Genomic DNA, 10,927 nt, shown 5'->3' on the forward strand with positions numbered 1-10,927 from the left:
CCTATGCTTGCTCAATGTTGGGATTACAGGCGTGAGCCACCACACAGAGCTTAAGTCCCTTCTAAAGGCACAAAACTGCTGGGGCTACATTTTTTCCCAGAGTTTCTTCTACTCCCTGTGACCTGAAGGATATAATGTAACAAATGAGGGAGACACTTTTGGTGGAATCTTTTGCCCAGATTATGGTCAAATTCACAAGGCTCAGGGGAGCCATCACAGGACCCAGGCACACAGGAAGTAGCAATCTACTTAAGGTCAATCCTATACCAAACCTATGGAGAAGTAATCTCTTACCTGAGATAAAGTAAAATAAAATCTGAGCCTGGATACTTTCCTTTTAACTGAGGAATATAAGAACATCTAACATCAAAGAAGCCAAAGTTCTACAAAGATCAGAAAGCATAAGGCAGGCAGATTCAAAACTATCTCTAACACTGAAGAGACAGCTCAGTGGTTAAGAGCACTGGCTGCTCTTCCACACGACAGGTCAGAACTGTTTACAACCCTAGCCTCAGGGGATCTGGACCCCCACCCCACCCCACCTTTAAGGCCTTCGCTGGTAACAAGCGCACATGGATACAAAGATAGACAAAACACTTTAAAAAAAATTTTTTTAGGAAAGCTAGCTCTACTCTATTTCTTAGGTTTAGAGTTTAACAAACATTATCATACATAAAAAATTTTAAATTAGCCAGGCAGTAGTGGCACATACCTTTAATCCCAGCATTCAGGTGAAACTCTGAGTTAGAGGTCATCCTTATCTACAAAGCTAGTTCCAGAACAGCCAGAGCTACACAAGAGAAACTAACTCAAAAAAAATAAATTTTAAATAGTAAAAAACTGCCAGGAGAGCCAAGTGGTGGTACCTCGCGCCTTTGATCCCAGCACTCAGGAGGCAAAGACAGGCAGATCTCTGAGTTGGTTGCCAGCCTGGTCTACAGAGACAGGAAAGGCTCCAAATCTACAGAGAAACCCTGCCTTGAAAAACAAAAACAAACAATTCTATAGAGAAACTAGAGATGGCTTAGCAGAGTACTTACTGCTCCTGCAGTGTTGTTTCCTAGCAACCAACATGGTATCTAACAATTGTCTGTAACTCCAGATGTTCTGACATCCGTAGACACCAAGGAAATACACAGTGAACAACATACATGCAGGCACAACATTCAGACACATCAAATGAAAGTAAGTACATCTAAACAAATGAAGTTTTAAGAATCAGTGGGAAAGCTCAACAGGTAAAGATGCTTGTCACCAAGCCTGATGACCTAAGTTCTTATCCCCAGACGCATGTAAAACTAACTCCCTGAAGTTAGTTGTCCTCTGATTTCCACATGTGTAGCATAGCAACCATACATACACAATAGTTTTAAATTCCATAAATATACACTTAAGTATATGTATATATAGTTTATATGATTTTTTTTCCCAATCAAGTTAGCTTTATCCGAGGGATGCAGGGATAGTTCAACATATGTAAGTCAATAAATGTAGTAAATCATATAATCAAATGTAAAGGCAAAAATCACATGATCACTTCAAAATATACATTGTAGACTATTGACAAAAATCCAATAACTCTTAATGATAAACGTTCTAGAGAAAATATGAATGGAGGGCTCCTACTTCAATATGGTAAAAGTTGTATATGACAAGCCCAGAGCCATCAGCATCATAAATGGATAAAAATTTAAAGTAGCCCCATCAAAATCAGAAACAAGATTAATAGACTGTCTCCACTCCTATTCAATGTAGTATTTTGTCTAGAGCCATAAGACAAGTGAAGGAAATAAAACTAGCAGAGATAAGAAACGATAATGACAAAGCATCTTTGTTTGTAGATTACATGATGCTATATGTATAAGATCCTAAAGATTCCACCAGAAAACTAGAAGTTTTAACTAATATTGTCATCAAAATGGCAAGATGCACATTTAGCATACAAAAGCGAGTAACCGAGGGGCATCTAGGTTGTTTCCAGGTTCTGGCCATTACAAATAATGCTACAAAGAACACTGTTGAGCAAGTGTCCTTGTGGTATGATTGTGTATTCTTTGGATGAAATTTTTTCATATGGGCTGACAATGCTCCTTCCAAGAGCCAAAAACATCTAATAAAATTCCCACTACCACGCATGAAAAGCCCACTGCAGCTGTTGGTCAGGGCTGTCCAAGAAAATCCTAAAACATTACAGGCTATTGCTATTGCCCTTGGTAGAAAGTAAGTCTCTACTGCTGAAGATACCATGAACTTCAGACACTGGACCTAGAGACAACTGAGCTAGAACTAACCCCTAAGTACTAACTTCCATGGTTCCAGAAGGTGCCAATGCAAACTACCAAAGAAAGGAAGCAACAGTCCTACTCCACTATGAAGTCTATGAAATAGAACCAACCCGGCACGGTAACTGAGAGGGCGCAGAGGGGCCGCAGACCTAGGTAGTAACTCCACTATGAAGTCTATGAAATAGAACAACCAACCCAGTATGGTAACTGAGAGGGCGCAGAGGGGCCGCAGACCTAGGTAGTAACCAATTGGATTTAAAACCCACACAGGGGAGAGGGAACTCTTGCCTGGTACTGGAAACCTAATCAACTACCCAGGGCTAGTAAAGTCTTGGATCTGGGAGAATCTACAACTGCCACTTTACTAAACCAGCATAATCGCTAACTCTAAATATATTCCCTTACGCCCAGAGTTAAGTGTAGACCTCACCCTCATCAACTGATGAAACCATTACATAAAACCACAATCGATCGAGAGTTGTGAAGTCCAGTACCAACAGATACATCTACAACACAACTCCTGTGCCTAAGGCTCTGGGAACACTGAGGAAGAAGGGGACAGAAAGACTGTAAGAGTCAGAGGAATAGGCAGTTTGCTGTGACCATAACGTCTCACCAACATGACTGCCTAAACATGAGCTGACCAAGGTGATGCACATCTTTAATCCCAGCACTCAGGAGGCAGAGGTTCAAGGCCAGCCTGATCTGCACAGTGAGTTCACTACGAAGTGAGAACCTGTTTCGAAAAAAAAAGAGAGACATTCAACACAGACAGGGAAAACCAGGAGACCTCAACCCTACACGAAGAACTTCAGGCAATTAAGGAATTGCTAGCAGTGGTAAAATAGCCTTACCCGGGGAACAGCACACCAGTGTGTTATCCAATACCCAACAATCATCCCTTAAAAGATACACAAATAGCATTATACAGACTAAGAATATTTATGTATTTAGGAATAAATATGTATAGGTATATCCATACATGTATGTATGTACCAACAATTAATGAAAAGAGGCCACGAATTTGGAAGAGAGCAGAGAGAGAGGCATACAGCAGGATTGAGACAGAAGAAAGTATGTACTTATATTAATCTAAATAAATAAAGGAAATTATTTTACTCCATAAATATTAGTCACTGAAAATTAAGTAGCTTTAACTGGCACACAACCTGCAATTCCAGCACTCAGGAGGTACATGAGACTCTGTCTTAACAACACCAACAAAGGATACTTAATACTCATATGTAATTCTTCATCTATTCTGATATGGTTCCCCCGCCCCAAGCTGATCCCAGATCCTCCCCCTTCCCCACCCACTGAAATCCATACCCTTTCTCACTCTCATTAGCATACAGGCATCACATCTAAAAATAAAGATACAATAAAAACAAACCAGAATAGGACAAAACAAACTTTTTGCCCAGAATTCCTAACGTATCCTATTCCCACATCATTTTAAATAACCAAAGGTAATTTCCAAGTTTCCCTTTCCATGAGTGACCCTTACTTCCAGAGCTCAGTGTTCCTGCACCAATCTGGGAAGGCCAGGCCTTATTCCTGTCACCTTAGACACTCATGTCATGACAGAGCTTTCCAGATCACATATGCTTTGGCTACAGAAGTGGCACATAATAAAACTTCTCTAGGGTCTTCTGGACCTAAGAACACCTCAGTCCCCATCACAACTCACTGGTAGGGTCCTAGCTAGGAAAGGCAGGACAGCTTCAACACAGGATTGCCAGATCAGGCTGGGCAATGAATGACAACTCAATAAATTCCTACACACAGAATTTTATGTTGTAAATAATTTCCCCAAGAAGTTCGGTGCTATTCATCAACTATGCTCAGTACTATGACGAAAAAAAAATGGACTCTATTGAGTGCCAGTCCTTTCTTCCTTTATCCTTCATGGCTTTAAATTTTATTAGGAATATATGCATTCAGTACTATTCTCATTGCTGTGTAAAATAAAGGAAAAAAAACAAATAAGAAAGTGTGCGTTTTGGCTCACAGTTTCAGGGCACAGTCCATCATAGAAGATGAGGCATGGCAGGAGGAGCTGGAGGCAGCTATCACCATCTGTGGTCAGGAAGATCAGGGTTCATGCTCAGCTTGCTTCCTCCATTTGATTCAACCCAGGACCCCAGCCCATGAGTGTGCTGCCTCACATAGTCAGGGTGGGTCTTCCCTCCTCAGTTAAACCTTTCTGAAAGCAACCATTGGCACATCCAGAGGTGTATTTCCATGGTGGTTCTGAATCGTATCAAATGGACAATGAAGATCAACCAGCACTATATGTCTAAGTATAAGGCCTAATTTTAATCATATTATTTACACCTTGGTAAATCAAATTTACTTTTTTTTTTTGCAACAGGGTCTCATGTGTCCCAGGATAGCTTTGAACGCCTATATAGTTGAGAACAGACTTGATCTTTGGATCCTCCTACCCCCACCGCTAACTGTGAAGAAATACATTCATGGGTTAGACATGGCTCAGCAGTTAAGAACAGTGGCTGTTCGTTCAGAGGACCTAGGTTCCACTCCCAGCACCAACATGGGAACCTTCAACCATCTGTAACTCCAGTTCCCAAGGGGTCTGCCATCCTCTTCTGGCCTCCATGGACAATGCACCCATGTGGTTCACACATACATACAGGCAAAAACTCATACAAATAAAAGAGGCAGGGAGGTGGAAGCACACACCTTTAATACCAGCACACTTGGGAAGCAGAAGCTGGTGGATCTGTAAGTTCTGGTCTACACAGTGAGTTCTAGGACATCCAAGGCTACATGGAGAAATCCTGTCTAGAAAGGGATGGGGGAGGGGAGGAGAGAGGAGGAGGGGGTGCTGGAGAGATGGTTCTGCGGTTAAGTGCACTGACTGCTTTTCCAGAGGACCCAGGTTCAAATCCAGCACCCACACAGCAGCTCACAACTGTCTGTAATTCCAGTTCTAGGGACCCAAACATTCATGGCAAAAGCATCAATGCACGTAAAAAATAAAAAAAGAGAAAGATGCATTCATTACCACAGAAGGTTAAATTTTAGAATCACTATAACGGGTGAAAAAATATCCTTTATGGGGCTGGAGAGATGGCTCAGCTATTAAGAGCACATATTACTTTTGAAGAAGAACTGAGTTTGGCTCTCAGCACCTGTTAGGCAGCTCACAACCACCTATAACTCAAGCTCAAGGGGATGTCAGAGCTTACTGTGGGGTTCCCCTGTGTATGCTGCGAATGTTTTATTACCACTGATTAATAAAGAAGCTGTTCAGGCCAATGACTTAGCAGAATATAGCCAAGCTGGAAGAGATATATAGAGGGAGTAGGGGGAGTCAAGGAGACACCATGTAGCTGCCAGCCAGAACCTTATCGGTAGGCCACAGCCTCATGATGATTCACAAATTAATAAAATGGGTTAATTTAAGCTGTAGGAGTTAGCTACAAATATACATAAGCTATTGGCCAAACAGTGTTGCAATTAAAAGTTTCTTATTATTCGGGTCTGGGCAGCCAGGAAAAGAAGCAGTCTCTGCCTACAATGGCTCTGGCCTCTGTGCACACTGGCACATATATCCCTCCCTCCCTCCCATACATACATACATACACACACACACACACACACACACACACACACACACACACAAAGCACATATAAAAAATATTTTTAAATGTCCTCTACACTTTTTCCCCAAAATTCAGGATGCAATCAAACTTCTATATCATTTGACCAGCATGTGTGTCCTCTCTAATCTCAGCTGTGTCCTTACTCATTTTTCTGATGTGTGATAGTTTTGTACTCAACTATCTTGATATCATGCTCTGTTATGAATCTATTTGTACTTTCATCATGGCTAAGGCCAAGGTGCATCAGTTTTAGCAATTGTATAGCTTGGAGGTGTAGTATGGGTATGTGTGTGTATGCATATGTTCGTGAGTGTATGTGTGCATATGTGTGTGTATGTCCTATCACTCCTCATTGCTCAAAGTCAAATTTCATACTCTACATGGGCACCGAACATGTCTATTGTTCAACAACATCACTCTAACACTTAAAACTACATTCAACCCAGGGAAATAATTCTCCATACTATACATGGAAGTATAGTACTTCAAGTCAGACACCCAATGACAGCTGCTAACATTAACTCAGAATCAAGAAATAATATCACTAAGGGTAGCTCACACCTTTGATCTCAGCACTCTGGGCAGAGGCAGCCTAGTCTACACAGTGAGTTCAGGACAGCCAGAGTTACATAATAATGAGACCCTGCTTTGAAACTTAAAAAAAAAAAAGAAAGAAAAGGGGGACTCCATTTAAAGCATTATCCAGCATCCTAAAAGGTCACTTAAAAATTTTTAAAGTTTACAGGGCTGGAGAGATGGCTCAGCAGTTAAGAGCTCTGGCTGCTTTTCTAGAGGACCTGGGTTCAATTCCCAGCACCCACACGGCAGCTCACAAGTGTCTGCAACTCCAGTTCCAGGGGATCAAACACCCTCACACATGCATACATGCAGGCAGAGCACCAATGCACATAAAATAAAAATAAATTATTAAAAAAAAAGAATTTAACTTTACCTTATTTGACCCACAATTACTTTTAAGTTTAATTCCCCAAAAAAGAAATTTCCAAAAGAGAAATGAAAAAATGGAAATTGAAAGCAGTCTGCAGACAAGATAATATTAAATGTAACTATCTGAAGGAGAGAGTTACTACTAGAGCAAATGGAGTCAAACCAACCACTATTTACACAGTTCTAGCTCTGCTTTGATCTCATGAGTGCTTTTCTGGGTTATTCAGACTTGTCTGGGTTTTCGAATTCTAGTTTCTAGTACACAGTAGCATCTCCAACCAAAGTTAAATGTTTTACTGAAAGAATACAATAGCATTCCATACACCTTTTTCTATTGTTCACAAACTCTCGAATGACTCAATAAATCCGTCTGCTCCTTGTAATTTCTTCCAAAGAAAAATTCTAACAACCAAGGACATTGGACTGTAAACCACAGTTAAGAGTTCTGGCACTACGGAAATATGTGAAGAAAGCCTGGTTTAGTTAAATCCCTTAAAGCCGTAATTACCTAGGCTGTGACGATGAATAAAAACCTCTGAGCAGGGAAACTTTAATTGAACAGAAGAAATACCTCCTAATAAAAAAAAAGTATCTCTTCCCCCATATCAATCCCACTTCTCCCCTTGAAGCTTTCAAGATTTGCTTTCCAGGCAATCTCCCTCATCCTTACACTGCATCAGGCCCGTCCGCTAGATTCCTACACCCCAATTCCACAAATACCCTCAGGTTCCAAACTGATCCGTCCCTTGGCGCCCCTCGACTAGACTCCCCACATTCTGACGGTTCCTCCCCTCTGTTCCCCACCCCCTTCATCCCCAGGTTCATCCTGCCCCTCCAACCGTCTCCCGCCCCCAGGTTCCTTCCTGCCCTCCAAACACAGCTTCCCTGTCTCAACGTCTCCAGTTCCACCAACCGACTCCCCGAACGCCCTGCCCGTTCTCCCAGTCCCTATTTTTACCAACATTCCACTGACTGCTCCTTCCCATCCATTCTTTCAACACAGGCACCAGCGCAAAAACACCCCCACACAGGAGTCCCTTACCCGAAGCCGGATCCTCCATCTTCCCCCCTTTCTTTTGCTTTCTTTCTTTCGTCTCTTCCCCCATCCCTACCTCCTCCAAGAGAGTCGGTTCCCGGGCCAAGGTTCTCTCACCTCATTCGGTCACTTAAGTGGTGCCAACCGCTTCATACAGGAAAACAGAGCAATCACGTCCCCGTGGGCGCTTCCCCGCGAGTCCGGGCACCCGCCCCAGCGGGAACCCTGCGCACACGCACACACGCGCACACACACACGCACACGCACACCGAATTCCTTGGGGGCGAGGGTCGGGGAGGAGAGTGTGCGTTCTCACACCGGCCTCAAACACGGACCACTTCGCTGCGGCCCTTCGCCATTTTGGTTTCCCGCGGACTCGCGGTGCATTCTGGGAGCGCGGAGCTACTCCCAGGCCGAATGGCAGCTCTCCAGGACCGCAGAGGGGCGGGGACTGCGCGGCGAGCGCGGAAGGACACCGCGCCCTCTGTCCCGGACCGGCGCTGAACAAAGAGGGACTCTTTAATGTCGCGGTGGGACTGAGTGCTGCCGCTGCGGGTGCAGACACAATAGTGAGCGAGCGCCTGCAGACGCCGCTGCTCTTTAAAGCACGGATCGCGTCCAGCCCATCGTGTGCAGATCTTTTTACGTCCTCAGAAATAGTACATCTCGCTAGGCTGGTTTCCTTTTTGTGGAAATATTAACTGACAAAGTACTTTTGCCTTCCCCCGCGAGGCCTGCTGTTAGAATTCCCGTAAGTGGGCAGGAGACCCTGGATGTCAAAGCTCGTTCAATGATTGCTCTCCAAACCCAAATTTATTTGGCATCTGTATGGGAGATTTTCACTCTTTTTTTCCCTTTGACAACGAAAGGGGATTCTTTTTTTCTGTTTACCTGCTTCGCGACGTTTCCTAATTGTAACAAACCCTGAGCATACTCTTCTGCAATGGAGTTGGTTCTAGGAACACAGAACTTTCATCCTATTGTCAACTGCGAACCGGAGTTCCAACTGATAAATGGGGGACACGCTTATCTCCTTGATTATGTATAGGTGTAACCCAACACGTGTAGAAACACCTGCAATACCTTCATATTTTGTGAAAATATCTTCAGTTATAGTTTTATCGCAGATTACGTCACAGAGACAGTCGGTGCTGTGTCTTCTTTCTCTGAAAAAGTGACCTATACCACTTTCACTTGTATTTCAAGAGTTCCCTTGGAGGGCGATGGTGGGTGGCGCGTGTCTTTAATCCCGGCCCTCAGGAGGCTGAGGCAGGAGGTCTCTCTGAGTCTGAGGTCAGCCTGGTCTACAGACCTAGTTCCGGGACAGCCAGGGCTATACACAGAAACCCTGTCTCGAAAAACCAAAAGAAAAAAAAGAGTCCCCTTTACCTAAACTCTTGAAAAATCTAGTGAATAAGCATAGTCATATATACTATAAATATTTTTTCTTTTCTGTGGAAATAAGGTCTCTATTGTGTAGCTCTGGCTGCCCCTCACTACGTAGACAAGGCTGGCCTCAAATTCACAGAGATCTAACTTCCTCTACCTCTTCAGTGCTGGGATTAAAGGCGTACTCCACCATGCCTAGCTTTGTATTATACAGTATTTTATTCAATACATTTCAGTCTTTCTCTGCCTCTCTCTCTCTGTGTGTGTGTGTGTGTGTGTATCTGTGTGTGTATGTGTGTCTCCCTGTGTCTCTCTCCTCTCTGTCCCTCCTTTTCAACACAGGGTCTTACGCAGCCCAAGTTGGTCTCAAATTAGCTATGTAACTAATGCTGGCCCTCAGCTCCTGATTCTCCTTCTTCTGCCTCTTTTTTCTGTTTGTTTGGTTTTTGGTTTTTGAAGACAGGCTTTCCTTGTGTAACAGTCCAGGCTGTCCTGGAACTCTGTAGACCAGGATGGCCTCGAACTCACAGAGAGCTTCCTGCCTCTGCCTCCTGAGTGCTGGGATTAAAAGCATGCATCACCACCACCCACTTCTGCCTCTTGATTGCGGTTATTGTAGGTGTGTACCCCCTACACCTAGTTTAAATATATTGTATGTGTGTGTGAGTGTGTTCTATAACTATTTTAAAAGTAAGCCAGGTGGTAGTGAGGCATGCTTTTAATCCCAGCACTCAGGAGGCAGAAGCAAGTGGATCTCTGTGAGTTTGAGACCAGCCTGGTCTATACAACTAGTTCTAGGACAGCCAAGGTTACACAAAGAAACCCTGTCTTGAAAAAAATAAAAGTTATTTTTATTTCTGGAATTTTTTCATTTAATATTTTCAGGTCACAGTTGGCTTCAGGTAAGTGAAATCTAGGTGGCTGGGATGAAGTGCAGCTGGATGCTGGCATAACATGTACAAAGTCTAGGTTCTAATATGTACCAGGCATGTTGATACTCACCCATAATCTCAGTCCTGGGGAAACGGAGGCAGCCATAAGAAGTGTAAGGTTAGCTGGGCTGGCTGGGCAGTGGTAGTGGACACCTTTAATCACAGCACTCGGGAGGCAGAGGCAGGTGGATCTCTATGAGTTCAAGGTCAGCCAGATCTACAAACTGAGTTCAAAGACTGCCAGGGCTGTTACACAAAGAAACCCTGTCTCAAAAAACAAAGACAAAACAAATAACAAACAAACAAAAACAAAAAGTAGGGGTGTCATGAGTTCTTTAATTTACAAGGTATTAAAACACTTTTCTGACCCCAAGGTGCCAACAGTTAGATCAGTAAGTGAAAAGCAGATTGTGTTTCTATATAATATTTCTAAGTCATGGGGCCCCACCCTGATGTGCAGTTTTCTTTTTAGATTATTATTACTGTGTGTGTGTGAGAGAGAGAGAGACAGACAGACAGACAGAGACTCAAGAAGACTGAGGGTGTGTATATATGCACCTGTAGAGGTCGGGATACAACTTTTGGGCATTGGTGCTCATCTTCACCATAGTATCAGGGGTCAAACTCGGGTTATTAGGTGCAACAAACATTTTTGCCCACTAACCCACCTTGCCGGGCTTTCATTTATTATTATTATTGTTAATTATT

General features: G+C 43.2%; 1 protein-coding gene across 3 annotated transcripts in view; it reads right to left on the reverse strand.

Moving 5' to 3' along the window:
* Positions 1 to 8,317, reverse strand: part of Mtf2 (metal response element binding transcription factor 2) — a 39,078-nt gene extending 30,761 nt beyond the window's left edge. Inside the window, exon 1 of one of the 3 annotated variants that reach the window (XM_075942778.1) lies at positions 8,016 to 8,317. In XM_075942778.1, coding sequence (XP_075798893.1) covers positions 8,016 to 8,020 — 5 coding nt within the window. In that variant the 5' untranslated portion in view covers positions 8,021 to 8,317. The remainder of the gene's footprint in view (positions 1 to 8,015) is intronic. The other 2 variants (XM_075942779.1, XM_075942780.1) reach the window with 2 other exon arrangements.
* Between the last annotated feature and the right edge of the window lie 2,610 nt (positions 8,318 to 10,927).

Source organism: Microtus pennsylvanicus, chromosome 12, assembly GCF_037038515.1.
Source record: "Microtus pennsylvanicus isolate mMicPen1 chromosome 12, mMicPen1.hap1, whole genome shotgun sequence".
Lineage (NCBI taxonomy): Eukaryota > Metazoa > Chordata > Mammalia > Rodentia > Cricetidae > Microtus > Microtus pennsylvanicus.